The 16,322-nt window shown below is 52.7% G+C and overlaps 2 protein-coding genes across 2 annotated transcripts; one reads left to right on the top strand and one right to left on the bottom strand.

Annotated features, from left to right (window-relative positions):
- Positions 1–14: 14 nt before the first annotated feature.
- CNPPD1 (cyclin Pas1/PHO80 domain containing 1) lies at positions 15–4,437 on the bottom strand. The gene is made up of 8 exons (XM_028092172.2): positions 4,208–4,437; positions 3,658–3,766; positions 3,044–3,125; positions 2,760–2,880; positions 2,546–2,674; positions 1,924–1,985; positions 1,457–1,574; positions 15–1,249 (listed from the first exon to the last, which is right to left on the bottom strand). The coding sequence occupies exons 1-8, from the start codon at positions 4,274–4,276 to the stop codon at positions 704–706; spliced, it is 1,236 nt and encodes a 411-aa protein (XP_027947973.1). The 5' UTR covers positions 4,277–4,437; the 3' UTR covers positions 15–703.
- A 1,298-nt stretch (positions 4,438–5,735) lies between these two features.
- On the top strand, positions 5,736–11,528 carry RETREG2 (reticulophagy regulator family member 2). The gene is made up of 9 exons (XM_028092170.2): positions 5,736–6,121; positions 6,405–6,511; positions 7,741–7,771; positions 8,120–8,255; positions 8,666–8,750; positions 9,064–9,207; positions 9,364–9,458; positions 9,620–9,755; positions 10,017–11,528. The coding sequence occupies exons 1-9, from the start codon at positions 5,841–5,843 to the stop codon at positions 10,652–10,654; spliced, it is 1,653 nt and encodes a 550-aa protein (XP_027947971.1). The 5' UTR covers positions 5,736–5,840; the 3' UTR covers positions 10,655–11,528.
- Positions 11,529–16,322: the final 4,794 nt, after the last annotated feature.

Raw genomic sequence — 16,322 nt, 5'->3', positions numbered from 1 at the left:
AGAATCCAGGCCACGCAACTTAAACTGTTTATTGAAACCTCAGTTCTACAAAAGCGTGAAAAACCCAGATACAAAGCGATGGCCAGAGTGGCCTATGAAGAGAACACCCAGGAGAAAACCGGAAGAAAGGGAAGCCCAGGAGCAAGGTATTAAGAAGAGGTTGGAAGACAAAAGGGAAAGGCTGAAGGTCCCAGTAGTCCCTGGCTCCTTTAGGCTATATCCAGGGGGATGGGTGTGGAGAGGGTTCCCCCCTCCCCCCACACCCCCCCCACCTTCCCTTGGCAGATCCCACCTTAGCCTTATCTGTCCCTGGCTCTCCTGCTTCAGGGACATCACACAGGCCCCCAGTCAACGTCCCCTCTCTCCCTCACCCCACTTTTACCCTTCCATCCTAGGGAACTCAAATGCAAAAGTCTAGAAGCCAGGGAGGTAGAGAGACAGGGGCTTCTTCTCTGGCTGGCTGTGGTCACCAAGCTGAAGCTTCCCCTGGTACCATCACTGCCCTGGCCAAGCAGCCAGCCACTGAGGTCTAGAGAGTGAGTGACCTTCAGTCTTTCTGCCCCACAACCCCTTAAGCTCCATCACCTAGGAGGACAGGGACCAGCCAAGGACCCAGAGAGGTAGAGAGGATCTAAATCAAGCTTTGCTCCTCCAGGTTCTCAGGGACTCCCGGATCCTCTTACTGCATTCCTTGGAGGCCTGCCTAACCTGGGAAAATGAAAGACTTGAGACGGGCTAACTCCATGACACTGAAAAGGGAACATTGCTGGGGCTGGGAAAGCAGGGGAGGCATTGGGCTCCAGGGCCAGGGTGGAGCCAGGCCATGGGAGTGGTACCCAGATTTGGGGGGCCCAGTGGGGACGGTATGGTTGGAGTGGTGGCAGGCGTGGCAGCTTGGGGAGTCTCTCTGGAGCTTCTGACAAAGGGGACAGTTCTGGAGAAGAGTGGGAGGGGCAGGAGGGTCTGGGGGAGGCAATGGTGGAGGAGTCAGTGAGGCCAGGAGACTGCCCCAGAGTGAACGCAGCCCTGTGTCGCCTTCTAGGCCACCGGAGACATTAACAGGACATGGCAGGCACTGTGGCACAGAAGAAGGTATGCAGGGTTCCAAGAGGCACCTGGAGGCCAGTCCAAGGTCTGGGGGACCTGGTGAGGGGCTGCAGGACAGCCCCAAGGACTGGTGAATTACGGCCACCGAGGCCACCACCAGGGCCACACTGCTCACATATGCCATAGCTAACAGGCAGGACAGCTGCAGGAGAGAAGGTCAGAAAAGTCAGTGCCCAAACACCCTTCCCCCAAGACCCGCTTCTGCCTTTAACACACCCACCCTTGCCTGCTCGAGTTAGAGCTGTCACCATCTATTCTCAAAGCCCATCTCCTGAGGCCTCTGGCATTTGCTCATCCCGCCCTACACACCAGCCCACTCCCGGCCCCTCTCCTTCCCAACCCTCCTCACCTTTGCCAGGCGCTGGCAGAGGGAGCCCAGGGCCAACTGCCAGGCCGGCTGCTCCAGCAGCACACACAAGTCTGTGTAGGTGTACCAGCCCCGCCGCCGCCCCTGCTGCTCAGCCACGCTGTTGGCGGGGGAGAAAGACAGAGGGCATCTACACCTCTCCCGCAGCTGGCCCAGGGCAGCCTCATTCCCCTGGGGACCCACTAGGACACACTGGGTAGCCTGTTACACGTACAGATTCCTAGGCTACCTGTTGATCCAGGAATTGAGAATGAGACTGAGATCTGTATTTTAAAATAAGCTCCTCCCGCCCTTCCAAAGGTGATTACAATGGTTTAGGAACCACTGCCTTAGGCAATTCTCTTTCCTGTCTCCTCCCTCCCCTCAGTTACACAAACCTTCCTCTTTGTCGGCCTCTTATGTCTAAGCCCCCAAATCCCTTGAGCCCTCTCCCCAACTCTAGAACCTACCAGCTCTCCAGCCAGCTCAGCACCTCAAAGATCTCCCGAGGGTCAGTGTAGAGGCGCCAATCCTACGGGCAGGAAGACAAGGGCACCGAGCAAGCTCAGATACGAGCCACAGTCACTTAACAACCAGAACGACCGCACCACCTGCAAGCACCACCGCTCCTGCAGACATCCCCTGTGCCAGATACCGTCCCAAGAGCTTTTACATATTAACTCATTTAACACCACATTATCTGGTTTCACAGCACACCCTCCGTTAAGGGCAAAGAGAGAAAATAATCCAAAGACTGGTCCACGCCCATAGGGAGCTCAGAGTCAGGAGGCAGAGAAAGTCTGGATGCAAATAATCAGAACCCAGGAAGATAAGCTGTGACTCAGAGTGTAACATGTAGGGCCTAAGGGAATGGGGGTGGGGGGAGGCGGCAGCAGCTGCTCCATTTCTGGCCTCTCCATGCCAGGAACCTCCAGAAGGTGGGGAGGGAAGCCACTAATAAGGAAAACCACAAGGAGAAGAGGCAAAAAGAGAAACAAAGAAACTACAGAACGCTGACAGAGAAAAGCAGAGGATGAAAGGAACACAATGAGAGATCAGAGGAACTGAGCGAGAGACAGAACAGCCACTCACCATGGCACTCAGGAAGCCCCGCTCCAGGGCGTTGAGAGTGGGCACGGCCACGCCCCCTGCAGCGCCCCATTCATCGTTGAAGACCTCCTCCTCCTCCCCTTCGTCATAGAGGTACTTACTGGCCACCATCTGCAAAGGGGCCAGAAGCATTGTCAGAAGAGCTGGCACCCAGCTCCTGGCTCACCAGGGAGATGAAGGGGAGGGAGCGTCCTACCATGGAGATCAGGAACAAGTCAGAGGATGACACGTGCTGTAGGTAGTCTGGGTTTCGATGCCGGAGCCGCTCGATGTACACCAGAGCAAGCATCATGGCGCACGGGGAGATGCATGCCTCCCTGCGTGGTGGAAAGGATCACTAATTAACCCCAGGAATCTTTCCGCTCTTAGAACTCTTACGATGCTCACCCCTGTATCTTTACATCTTTCTTCAGAGATAACTATTTCCCGTTCCCTAGGGCCCAAACACTCTCATCCCGTCCCCCTCAATTCCAGGCTCACCGGGACACATGAGCTACGTATTTCTTCTGCAGCCGGCGAATAGGGCTGGGGGCTGCCTTCTGGAGCAGTTCCACAGCAATGTCTGCAGGAGGCGAAAGGCAGAGTAGGCAAAGAACTCCTCCCTTACCACTCCGCCCCCAAGCACACCTAGTTCCCACTGCTATCAGCAGAAAACTCAGATCTCTACAATCTGAGGCCTTAGGGACAGGACCACGGTAACAAAATAGATCAAATTCTCCCATGCTGAGACAAAAGGCCCATTCCACATTTGAATTTCAGCTCCTTCCAACAGAAAGGCTTATTTCCAGGTCACCTGAAATTACCTAGATTTGTCTTTCGCCCCGCTCATCTGAGAAAATGAACAGGCCTTGTGAATTCAGGGTACGTATATGTGTCTCATGTACAAATCAAGAGTGACATAAATTTGTAAGACTCCAATGTCTTCTACTCGTTTGGACTGAAAAAAATGTGAAACGGAAAGCGGGTCCTTGTACTAGGTAGCAATAAGTTAGCTATGACCAGACAGCGTAGCTCATGGGGTATGCACCTCATTTCGGTGACGGCTGACAACCCCATCTTCATGCTTCTCACTTGTCCAATCACGCAACACTAACCTGCCACGGGGCTGGAGAGTTCCTCCAAGCTGCAGTCAGCTTCCCAGTCCCAGCCATAGTAGAGTCTCCTTCGGATCCGAGCACTCAGTTTCTGGTGTCCTGGGAGGAACTGAAAAACGGCAGGTGGCGGAGGGTGAAGGGCAGGGAAGGCTACAGTGGAGATCCTGGCTCCAGCGTGGAAGTGGGATGTGGGGCAGCAGGCTCACCTCACTGCTAGTGAAGCCCATGCCCCACCCCACCCCGTTCTCCGGCTTATTTGCCAATGGCAGCCTATCTACAGTGGGAATCCTCCGCCACTGACTGCACCCCAGGAGAGGTCCTCCGAGAAGGTCCCGGGCTGGCTAACTCTACCTCCATTCCTCTACCCCGCGGCTCTCCCTCGGGGCCCAAGGAGCCGGGGCCTCGAGTAAGCAAGGCTTGAGCGGTTCCCGCCTGGCTTCCGGACCGAGCCGTCAGGCTAGCTGACGGCCCCGCTCGGGTCCCCAGGGGAGCGCCCGGGGTCCGGGCTCAAGCACCGGGAGGCCGCGGAGGGGGCGGGCCGCGCTCGCACCGTAAAGTCCTGGAAGCCGGTGAGGGAGAAGGTGCCTTCTTCGTCCAGCAGGAGCCCCGCCAGGTCCATCACGCCGCCACTCGCCGCCCTGCGAACGTGGAAAGGAACGCGTGGTAATGGAGCCGCGGAGCCCTCGCCTGCGCGCCGTCCTCCCCAGCGCAGACCGCCGCCTTGGCCAGCGCAGCCCCCTGTCCTCGCGCCGGCGGCGGCAGGCGGGGCCGGGCTGGCGGGCGCCTCTTCCTGTTCCGCCCCGGGCGGGGCTCCGGGCCCCGAGATCCGGGCGCCGAGTGCGGGCCTCGGGGGCCCGGGGCGCTCACCTCACCCAGTGGAGAGAAGACCCGGCTACCAGGCGCGTGCAGCGAGTCTGCTCCGCCGCGCGTCTGCCCGGCGTTTACTAGCCGTAGGGGTGTCGCCGGCGAGTCAGCGCCCGGCACTTCCTGCGACCCCGCTGGGCCCAGCCGCCAGCCCCGACCGCCACAGAGGAGCCGGGCTCGCCTTCCTCCTGGTCGCCCCGATCCCTAGCGTGTCCTCGTCTGGGTAATGGGGACAATTCTCAGGGGACCATGCCACACTGAGGATGAACGAGCCCGGCTGACCTTTTCGTACCAATGTAGATAATGTGAGTAAAACCAAGATGCAGGACGAGTGGCTGCCACATGTTTTGAAAAAGATAACACAGAGCAATGTACATACATACAAAACATCGGAAAGAATACAGAAAAACCTTAACAGTGGGTGCACTGTGGTCAAGGTGGCAGGGAAACTTTTTGCTGTATACCTTCCTTTCAGTAGTTTGAATTCTAAACCAAATTACGTACTTTGTGGGGTTACTGCAGAAATTAAACGATCACAAGGGACCACAAAGCGCTTCGTACGTTGTAAGCCTCAATAAATGGTATTAGCATGCCTCCCCAAAATAAACATCTAAACAGGATTCTATTTTTAAACTCATCCCGCAACCCCAATCTCCTGTTTGAGCAAGGGATCGTAAAGAGTTCCGGTACGTGCAGGCAGTAAAGTTTACGGAAGCGGATGAGGAGAAAACAACTTTTCTGACTAGATGAAGCTGTTTTTGAGTCGGGCGAATCACGCGCTGGTGTTTGTTTATCCGCTGAGGGGAGGGAACTGGATGGACCAGTAAGTCAAGGGCTGAGTAATGGAACGGCCGCCGCCCTTCCCGAGCAGAAGCATTTGGGACACTGGGCATTTGGAAGCCCACTCCCTGCCCCTTCGGCGGCGCGCATCACACCGGGAATACCAACTCCCTAGCCGCCCTGCCTACACAGGGAGAAGAAAACGGGCTGGGGTGCAGAAACGCGGAGACACAGTCCTTCGGCCCCGCAGAGCACAACAGCGCACCAACCGGGCGGGGGAGCACTACACCAGCCGCCACAACACGAACCTGCGCAGAAGCAGGGTCGCTGGTAGCCGCCTGCGCGCAGGCGCGGGCCGCCCTATCCCGGCGGTTAGTGTGCGTCACGTGACGGGCTCGTTGTTCCGCCGTCACGTGACGGGCCTCGGCGGCCTGGGCTGCGCTCTCCGCGGCGTGCGCCCCCTTCCGCCTGACGCGCCCCCGGCGGCGGCCGCGCAGCCCTGGCTCCTCGCGGGGTCGGGCGGCGGCTGCGACGGGGCTATGGCAAGCGGCGGTGGCGGTGGTAACACCGGCGCAGGTGGGGGCCCGGGGCTGGGCCTGAGCCTCGGCCTGGGCCTGGGTTTGAGCCTCGGCATGGGGGAGGCCACCGGCGAGGCGGAGGAGGAGGCGGCCACGGCCGAGGCGGTGGGACGCCTGGCCACGACGCTGTGGCTGCGGCTTCGCGGCTGGGAGGCGGTGCTGGCGGCAGCGCAGCGGCTGCTGGTGTGGGAGAAACCGCTGCACAGCCTGGTCACGGCGGCCGCGCTCAACGGCCTCTTCTGGTAACGGCTGCGGAGGAGGAGGGGGCGGGGCCGGGCAGCGCGGGCGAGCGGGGGCGGGAGGGGCCGCGAGCACCATTCCCGTTCCCGGGGTTGACACTTGCCCCGGGGGAATGACCCCCTTCCCCTGGCTGTTGTCCGTCGGGGTTGCCCCATTCCTCTATCTCGGGTCTCGAGTTAGGCCTGGAGGTTCCCGTTCCCCCATCAGTGGGCGCTTTTCAGCCTTTCGCCATGGATGCAGGAGCCTCTCACCCACTCACCGCCGAGGTGCCCGTTTCTCCCTAAGGTTGCTGTCTTCGTCGTCCCTCCGGCCCTTCTTCCTACTCAGCGTCTCACTTCTGGCCTATTTTCTGCTGGATCTCTGGCAGCCTCGCTTTTTCCCTGACATCTTAGGTGAGTGTTAACTTCATTCACCAAACCCCGTTGTGCACTTGCTTTGTGCCTGACCCCTCTGGGTGGGTTGAAAGGGGAGGGAAAATGTACAGCAGGCAACCAACTGCCAGGCACCACCACTTCCCTAGTTGGGAAATGGAGAATTGCCTTCTTCTCAGAATCAGCGTTACGTGAGTGTAGTAGTTAAAGAGTGTGAACTGCTCAGCCACATTGCCTGGGTTCCGTTGCTTGCTCTGCCATTTGCCACGCATGTGACCTTGTAAGAGCCACTCAATTTCTGCTGGCTTCAGTTTTCTTTTTTGTGAAACAAAGATGATAAAATTTAGTAAGGACGTGAAGACTGAATGAGTAAATACGTGTTACGTTTATGGTAGAGTTTCACATACCACAGGAATCATAGGAGTATTAGGTTCTGTTTTGTTGTTGTTATTCGGGTATCTACTAAACAGGTGTTTTGAAGCAATTAGAGGTCAGGCTGTGTTAGTTGCTTGGGATGTAAACATGAGTAAGATGTGTTTGAAGGGTGTCTGGGTGGCTCAGGCGGTTAAGCGTCTGCCTTCGGCTCAGGTCATGATGCCAGGGTCCTGGGATCAGTCCCACATGGGGCTCCCTGCTCCGTGGGGAGTCTGCTTCTCCTTCTGTCTGCTGCACCCCCTGCTTGTGCTCTCTCTCTGTGTGTCAAATAAATAAATAAAATCTTAAAAAAAAAATGTGTTTGAAAAGAGTGAAGTTTGGGATGCCTGGGTGGCTCAGTCATTGGGCATCTGCCTTCAGCTCAGGTTACGATCCCAGGGTCCTGGGCTCGGGTCCCGCATCGGGCTTCTTGCTCAGTGAGGTGCCTTCTTCCCCCTCTGCCTGCCACTCCCCCTGCTTGTGCGCTTGATCTCTCTGTCTTGCAAATCAAAAAATCTTTGGAAAGAGTGAAGTTTGGAGCGCTTGCCTGGCTCAGTTGGTGGAGCGTGTGACTCTTGATCTTGAGGTTGTAAGTTTGGGCCCCATGTTGAGTGTAGAGATTACTTAAAAATAAAGTCTTTTAAAAAGAGAAGAAAAGAGTGAAGTTTAAAGGAGGAGAGACATACAAATACAAACAGCAATAACAATGTAATTTTTTCTGTAATTGGCATCTGAAGAAAGTGCTCTGGGAATGCAGAGGAGGGGCAACTATTCTTGCCCCAGGGAGTGTCTCCCAGAGCCCTACCACTCAACTTGTTCCCCTACTTTCTTTATAGCATCATCTCCAGAGGAGACACACTCTGACAGGTGAGTGCAGGCCACCTCTTGAAGACAAATACCCAAACCCTGTCTTGCTTTGGTGCCAGTGTCACCACAGTGCACGGCAGCTTCTGCAGGCACAGACCCCAGCATAGCAAATGGACTGGCAACAAGTTTGGTCCTGGGTTCCTATTTAGGTTTTTGGGTGCCTGCTCCTTTGGGGGCAGAGGTTTGGAAACTCTGGGCTTTGCTTCCCCAAGTTCAGAACAGCCTCCCTTTAGGAAGTGGGGTTGTCCACTTGCTTAGCGTGAAGATCTCATTGGCATTCTCAGAGGGATTTGAGTGCCTAGGAAGCTGGTGTCTGAGGCTTCCAGGGGTCCTATCATGTCTCCCCAGTGAGGGTGCGGGGTCAGGCGCCCGGCCGCACCTGCTGAGTGTGCCCGAGTTGTGCAGATACCTGGCTGAGAGCTGGCTCACCTTCCAGATTCACCTGCAAGAGCTGCTGCAGTACAAGAGGCAGAATCCAGCTCAGGTAACCTCCACATCATAAAACGGTTTCCTGCACTGTGGGGAAATAGAGGGGGGTGGGAGGCGGGGAGGAGTAACGTGAAATCCCTGGCTGGCTGGACACTGAAGAAAGAGGGCCGGTGCCTTTTTGAGGCAACATTCACCGGTAGTAGCTTGGTACAGGAGTAGTCTCATTTCAGGGAATATGCATTTGATGTTTTTATACTGCATCTTGTCAAAGCAGATCAGTTTGAATTATGGGTGTTTGGTGATGTCTAGTGTAAACTTCTTGGGTTGGTGGTCTTGGGCATCCTCTTGACTAGATTGGATCACCACATCCCTAGAAGGCATACCCCTCCTTCTGTCAGCTGAGCAGCAATTTCTTGCCCAGATGAATGGGGCATATATTTTTAGACCCTCTGCTCTTCTCTGCAGTTCTGTGCTCGAGTTTGTTCTGGCTGTGCTGTGCTGGCTGTATTGGGACACTATGTTCCGGGGATTATGATTTCCTACATTGTCTGTGAGTAGGGTTTAACCCCTGCCTTTCCTGAAGCCCTTTCCTTCTCTTTTACTGGGCTGAATCAAAGGGACTGACTGACTCTAAGAGAGGATGGTGCTCTCTCTCTGGTTATCCATTTATGGAGGTCTCCAGGGGGTGCTGGAGTATTAGTAATAGTACAAGAGTCATCTGGGGAGGAGAGTAGTAGATGTGGAGGGAGGAGGTTGGTACAGCCTCCAGAAAGCCTTCAGCCTTTTCGGTTTAGGGACCGGTTAAACGGGGGCCCTTAGGAAATAGGCGTAGGGAGCTGTGAGTGAACTCTCTAACCTCCTAGTGCTCAGTATCCTGTTGTGGCCCCTGGTGGTTTATCATGAGCTGATCCAGAGGATGTATACTCGCCTGGAACCCCTGCTCATGCAGTTGGACTACAGCATGAAGGCAGAAGCTGACGCCTTGCATCACAAACACGACAAGAAGAGTAAGGGGCTCCCATACCCAAGAGGGGGTTCTGTGAGAAGGGCATTGGTCTATGGCTCATGAAGTGCCCTGGAACTTACTTTCCAGTTCCTTGGCCGTATTTGTCCCCCACCACTGTCTCTGCTTGGTCACTGACCTGCTCTTCTTATTTTTCTAGAGCGGCAGGGGAAGAACGCACCCCCCGGAGGTGATGAGCCACTGGCGGAGACAGAGAGTGAAAGTGAAGCAGAACTGGCCGGCTTCTCCCCAGTGGTGAGGTCCAGGGGAGATGGGATGTCAAGTAGAAGGCTGGAGGAGAATCTGCTTCATAGTAGCCGCTTCTCAAGGGGGTGGGAGTCACCGGGTGGGGGGTGCTTTTGAAAAATTGGTTCTCTCATTTTCTCACCTGTTGCGTTATCCGGGTTCTCCTGAAGGTGGATGTGAAGAAGACAGCATTGGCTTTGGCCATTACAGACTCAGAGCTGTCAGACGAGGAGGCTTCTATCTTGGAGAGCGGTGGCTTCTCTGTATCCCGGGCCACAACTCCACAGCTAACTGATGTCTCGGAGGGTATGAGAAGCCCTTTGCCCTTCCAGTCTTCCTGCTCCTTGTTGGGGATGTTGGCTGTGCTCTGTGGCTGTCACTCCCATAAATGTTTTTTCTGGGACCCGATGCTCTAACTGGACTTCAAGCTCCTGAAAGACCTTAACCATTTAAGGCCTGGTCCAGTATTCCATGTCCTGAGTTGTCATCCTTGAACTGATTGCCTTTTGTGATGGTTTAGAACAGCAGGTCCATCCACCCATGCCTCACCCTTTGTTTCTGGCACAGATTTGGACCAGCAGAGCTTGCCAAGCGAGCCAGAGGAGGCCCTGAGCCGAGAGCTGGGGGAGGGAGAGGAGACAGAGCCGGCCCCTCCTGAAGACCTGCTGGGGCCCCCTCAGGCCCTCTCAAGGCAAGACCTGGACTCGGAGGAGGAGGAGGAGGAAGATGTGGTAGCCAAGGAAACCTTGCTTCGGCTCTCGTCCCCCCTTCACTTTGTGAACACGCACTTCAATGGGGCAGGCTCTCCCACAGATGGAGCGAAGCTCTCCCCTGGAGGACCAGTGGAGACACTGAGCCCACTGAGCCCGGAGGCAGGGAGTGGTGACCTCACCACTCCACTGATCACCCTGTCACCCCTACTTTGCCTTGCTGAAAGTGACCCGGTCCCCTCCCCCTCAGTGCTCCCACCTCTTCCCCAGGACTTGCCCCGGCCCCTGCCTGCCCCCGAGGAAGAAGAGGCACTCACCACGGAGGACTTCGAATTGCTGGATCAGGGGGAGCTGGAACAGCTGAATGCTGAGCTGGAGTTGGGGCCAGAGACATCCTCAGAGCCCCCCGATGCTCCGCCCCCTCCCTCCCTAGGGCCCGATGCCCCGTCTCTGGTACAGTCAGGCCAAGAGGCTCAGGCTGTGGCAGAGCCATGAGCCGTGGGGGAAGGGGTTGCAGGCACGGTAGGGTTTCCTGGCTAGGGGCGCCTCTCCTTCTTCCCTGCTCTAGGGAGAGCTCATGCATGGGGAAGCTGGCTGTCAGATGGTAGCCAGTCCACCCCCTGCCTGCCTGCCTGCCTGCCATCCCAGGCCTGGTACAGTGCCCGTGCCTGGGATTGGTTTTAAGTTTGTAAATAATTTTACACGTGGGTTAGTGGATGTGAACAGGGCCAGGGAAGTCCTTCCCACAGCCTGCACTCGCCTCCCTGCCTCATATCCTTTCTCGTTCCACTATGCCTCAAGCCCTGGTGGTGTGTCCCTTTCTCTTTTCCTCCTATCCTCAGGGACCTGTGCTGCTTTGTCCTCGCGTCCCACTGGTGGCTTGGTTTGGGCACTTTATCGTTCTCTCCTGTCCCATGTCTCCCTCTGCTTTATTTCCTGGCTGTGCCCTGGCCTTAGCAGCTCAATCCCCACTCTTGGCCAGCAGGCCGTGGCTAAGCTTTCAGGAGGCTCCTGTCTGCGTGGTGCGGACTAAACCTGGGGTGGTGGGTCAGGCCAGTGGTGATGCGCTTAGGTCACTGAAGGCCACGTCAGCTACACGGCACTGTTGTCCTCGTTCCTCCCAGGCTTTTCTGCTAAGGGAGGAGAGCAGGAGTCCCACAGCGCGTGCACCAGCACCGTGTCAGTGAGCAGGAGCTCTGTCCTGTTGGGATGAAGGGCTTTCTTACTATCCTAGGAAGGAATAAAGAGACTGCTCTGTGGGGGCCTTGGATGGTGCCCAGTGTGGTGGGACCCCCTGGTAGGGTCAGGAGGTGGACAGTAACATCTGTGCAGGTGTTGACTGGAAAAATAAAGTGTTGATTGCCTAGAACTGCTGCCTTTCCGCCTGCCTCACTGCGAGCTGCCTCCCACACTGTCCCTCCTCACCCTCCTGTTCCCCAGTCTCTCTTGCTCCTGGCTCTTTATTTACCTTGGTGCAAAACAAGGCCAGAAGCGAGCGTTATCCTAACAGCCCTAACTTGCCCTTAGTCATCTTCCCTGACAGTGTGATTTGTTTAGTGAGATTTAGCATGTGTGAATAAAGTACATGCAGGAGGAAATCGCTTCGTCTTCCCAATCAGAAATTGAGGAGCGAAACAATTGTTTACTATGCTGCCTAGAACCTTAATGTCCTCAGAAGTCCTTACCCGTGCACATGTTACCAATTAGCTCAGTCAGCTGTGATTGATCTATCCTGGGGACCGAAACAACTAGGGCTTAATGCCCATATCAAAACTGATTTGCGGCCAAGGTACACTAAAGAAATAGTATCTTACACTAATTGAAGGCTAATACGTGCTCAGCACTCTTCTGATTTATGGTTGGTTGGTTGGTTGAAGATTTTATTTTAAGAGTGTGCCAGGGTGGGGGAACAGAGGGAGGGGTGGGGGAAAGAATCTCAGGCCAACCTGTGCTGAGCGCAGAGCCTGACTCAGCTCCATCTCACAACGCTGAGATCATGACCTGAGTCAAAACCAAGAGTTGGATGCTTAACCGACCGAGCCACCTGAGTGCCCCAGTGATTTATATTAACTCAAGTTTTTTCCTCATAATCCTGAGATACATACTATTAGTAAGTCTGTTTTACAGATGGATTAACTCTCCTGAAAGCCACAGTCCTAGTAAATAATGGGAGTCAGGATCCAAATCTGCTAAGCAGTTTGGCTGCAGCGATCGTGCTGGAACAGGAAGCCCCTGTCCATTAAAAGGGCACAAATGGGAAGATGTTCAAGGACATGGGAACTATAGAGAACCAAGCTAATACCTCAGCCTCGTCGAGTGGACTCGTAGCAGTTCTTGCTCTTTGGGGAACAACATTAGAGAAAACCTTAACCTTAGCAGAGGGCCTCTTCATGAGTTCACACTCTCTGCCTACAGCTTGGAGGGACCTACCTGACTTTGGGGGTTGACTCATATGCCATGTCTCTCCTAAGTGTGTGGGAATATTTTCTTTCCCATTTACTTCACCTTTGCCTGAGAGACCATCTGTGAGAGCTGATTCACGCCCTGTCCTCTGCCTCTAAGGAACATGAACTTTTAAGCATCCAGAGGTCTCAGAAGGGAATAGGAAAACAGTTCTAAACAAACAGGAAGGGGCACCTGGGTGGCTCAGTCATTAAGCGTCTGCCTTCGGCTCAGGTCATGATCCCAGGGTCCTGGGATCGAACCCCGCATCGGGCTCCCTGCTCAGCGGGAAACCTGCTTTTCCCTCTCCCACTGCCCTTGCTTGTGTTCCCTCTCTCGCTGTGTCTCTGTCAAATAAATAAAAATCTTTTAAAAAAGAAAAAAAAAACCCAGGAAATGCAAGAAAAATAGAACCAACTAATCAAAGACAATGGCTGCCATATGTCTCATCTCTAATCCATTTCCTTCTTAAACTTACAGTCTGAAGATGAAGACAGACGCCTCAGTTGGACCAAAACATTCACCATAGATTGGAAGTCCCATGAGGGTCAATTCTTGACATTCACCTTAGTCTAATGGTTGCTACATGTTTGTCTACAGTTTTTTTCATTAACAGGTGCCCTGGTTCTTTTCTGCCCCATGATGAAAGGGACAAGAAAGCTTTTCCTATGAGTGAAAGAAAAATGAGCAGAAATGTGAAACCTACGATTTAAGCTAAACAAAAATCACCTGTAGAGTACAGGCTGGGGCAGGAAGAGTCGGTTACATTTACACTGGAGGGAAGGGCCATGCACTCCAGTTACCTAGACATTCCAACAGCTAATAGTGTAAGGCGGCTGGTCATAAACTAAATTTTAGGCTGCATTACTAGAAATACCGTTTCCAAAGCAAGGGAGATAATATCTGTATGTAGTGTGCCCTGCACAAGTTAGAATACTGCCAGGGGATGGCTTGCTTTGCTCAGAACAAGTTGACAAATTGCAGTGCGCCCAGGAAGGGATCACCAGAGATGAAGGCTGAACGTGGTCATATGGGGAACTGTGGAGGGAACAAAGAAGGCTCCAAGAAGGGGGAGCTGCGTTCAGTCACATTAGCTGCCTTCAGGTGATCTGTAGGACTTCAGAGGATAGAAATGAAGTCTTCGAGAAGAATCTGATTAGTAGTGGTGCTGGGCAGAATTGGTTTTTCTGGTCAAGGGATATTGCGGAACAGAGTACATGTAAATGATCTTCAAAAGTACAGTGATCAAGGATTAACAGGTCAAGAACTGTTAATTTCATCGTGGAAGGACAATATATCACTATATGGCTTTGCTTTCAATGGCTGACTTAAGTTTCCTTGGACTTCCTCGACCTGCTCCCTTAAATGTTGGTGGTCACTGAGTGTCACTGGCTCATTTTGCTTCTCGCTGCCTGGGCAATGTCAGGTGTCCACTCCTATGCTGATGACTTCTACATCTTAGCTCAACTCCTTGCCCGGAACTTCCAACTAGGTATCTCCCCTTGAACATCCCATGCGTACTTTCTGCTCAGCATACAGAAAACTCTTTCCCCTCTGCTGCCCCCCTCCCCTAAACAGATAGACTTCTTTATTTTCCATCTTGCTTGCTGGCACCACTGACCACGAAGGCCTACTTCTCTCCGTCATCCCACACCCAATTACCAGTTGCTGCTAATTGAAAATCCTAATTATTTCTTGATTCTGTCACTTGTACCACAGCCCTAATTCACACCCTCCTCATCGCTTACCTGATGCGCTATGACAGTTTCCCTGTCCACACTCTTGTCCTCCACAGAAATTCATGCCCCCAAATGTGGCTAGATTATTTTAAAATACAAGTTTGATGACCTTTCTGCTATTTAATATTGATCAAAGGCTCTCCTTCTACAAACTTTTATTCAAGCTCCCTGATATGGTTAAAAAACCTCTGAGATTTGCCCCTTCCCTGTCTTGCCTTTTTTTTTTTTTTTTTTTTGGTGGTGGTGGTGGTGGTAAAACAAGAAGGGAATTTATTTCAGAACTCCTGGGTGGCTCAGTTAAGCGTCTGCCTTCAGCTCAGGTCATGATCCCAGAGTCCCGGGATCGAGCTCTTGCTTTTCACACTACAGCATCAAACCCCAAACAGCTCATCCTCCCCTCTGCTCGGCTGCACTGCCCTCCCCCACCTCTGCTCTACACACAGACACACACCGTATCTCTCTGTTTGCAAGCAGTTCACTCGTCTCTTAACATGTACTTTAGGCCACGCTCCATCTACAAAGACTCTCCTGATGTCTCAGGTCACCTGCCCCCCATCTCAGACCTCTCCTAGTGTTCCCTCAGTGTAATTCTATTTTTTCCGTGCATCACATAGAATCTTCATTTTCTCTATACAAGTGTGGTATAGGGGATATATAGGTATATGTGTGTGTGTGTGTGTGTGTGTGTGTGTGTGTGTGTGTGTATATCTCCCACTAAAATGCTTACACTTGAAGGCAGGGACTGTTTTCATCACCTGAATATTCCCAGAGCCTAGCACAGGGCCTGGCACATAGTAGATGCTCAATAGACGTCTTTAAATTAAACGAAACCAGTGTTTGAACTTTGGAAGCAGCCAAAGTAAATCGATGGTGGTAATTGGTACCTACCTATTGCCAGTAGATATCTTGCCTTTGTCTGTTATTGTTCTAGAGTGGACGATAGCTAAGTTAAGGGAAGCTGCACATAGACTTGTGAGCTCTTTGTTCCTGGACTAGGCCAAAGGCAATGGAAATGATCTAGATTCGGAGGTTCATATTTGCCGGTTTTGGAGCTAAAGGATTTTCTGAGTTTAAAGTAAGATTGCCCAACCCGCCTAATCTTCTGTGATTGTATCAAGGTATGATGTTATTTCAAAAACCATTTTGACCAAACTATTTAGACTCAACTGAATATTTTGATCAAAAATCCAATTATATGTATTAATGCTTGCTTGAAAAAAGTGTGACTCTGCAGAAATGGGATAAAGTTAAAAAGAAATCTCAGGATTTTTTTTTCTTTTTAAGTATGAAAAGTGAGTTGACTCCCCTTCAAAAATGTCCATTTCAGGGGCGTCTGGGTGGCTCAGTTGGTTAAGCGACTGCCTTCAGCTCAGGTCATGATCCTGGAGTCCCGGGATCGAGTCCCGCATCGGGCTCCCTGCTCAGCGGGGACTCTGCTTCTCCCTCTAACGCCCCTTCCTCTCATGTGCTCTCTCTTTCTCTCTCTCTCTCTCTCTCTCATTCTCTTTCTTTCAAATAAATAAATAATCTTCTAAAAAATGTCCATTTCATAAAAGATAATGAAAAACTGAGGAACTATTCAAGATTAAAAAGGAGACCAAAGAGAAATGACAATGAATGCAAGGGATGATCTTGGATGGAATCCTGGTGGGAGAAAACAGTTACTATAAAGAACACGATTGGGACAACTGGTAAAGTTTGAATCTGGATTGTATATTCGGTAAAAGATTACATCAAGATCAAACTTCTTGAAATTCACTTTGTTTGTATAAGAGAATATCCTTATTTTTAGGTTAGACATTCTAAAGATTTTAGAGGTGAAGGGTTATTTTCTCTGCAAATTATATCAAGTGATTTAGAAATGTAAATAAATGAGTATGTGAACGTATGGTGTGCGTGTGTGTGTGTGCGCGTGCGTGCGTGTGTGTGTGCGTGCGCGCGCGTGTGTGTGTGTGTGTACAGAGAGAGAGAGAATGATAAAG

Source organism: Eumetopias jubatus, unplaced genomic scaffold (assembly GCF_037043125.1).
Source record: "Eumetopias jubatus isolate StellerSeaLion01/CBP00866 unplaced genomic scaffold, mEumJub1_p1.0 scaffold_3, whole genome shotgun sequence".
Classification (NCBI taxonomy): domain Eukaryota; kingdom Metazoa; phylum Chordata; class Mammalia; order Carnivora; family Otariidae; genus Eumetopias; species Eumetopias jubatus.
Note: the sequence above shows the minus strand (reverse complement) of the source record. Positions and strands in the feature narration are given on the sequence as shown.

Coding starts and splice junctions, on each gene's coding strand:
- RETREG2 (XM_028092170.2), top strand. CDS start 5,841: ATGGCAAGCGGCGGTGGCGGTGGTAACACCGGCGCAGGTGGGGGCCCG. Junction 9,208..9,363: donor TCACAAACACGACAAGAAGA/GTAAGGGGCTCC, acceptor TTATTTTTCTAG/AGCGGCAGGGGAAGAACGCA. Junction 9,756..10,016: donor GCTAACTGATGTCTCGGAGG/GTATGAGAAGCC, acceptor TTTCTGGCACAG/ATTTGGACCAGCAGAGCTTG.
- CNPPD1 (XM_028092172.2), bottom strand. CDS start 4,276: ATGGACCTGGCGGGGCTCCTGCTGGACGAAGAAGGCACCTTCTCCCTC. Junction 3,126..3,657: donor ACTCTCCAGCCCCGTGGCAG/GTTAGTGTTGCG, acceptor CGCCTCCTGCAG/ACATTGCTGTGGAACTGCTC. Junction 2,881..3,043: donor TACGTAGCTCATGTGTCCCG/GTGAGCCTGGAA, acceptor TCCACCACGCAG/GGAGGCATGCATCTCCCCGT.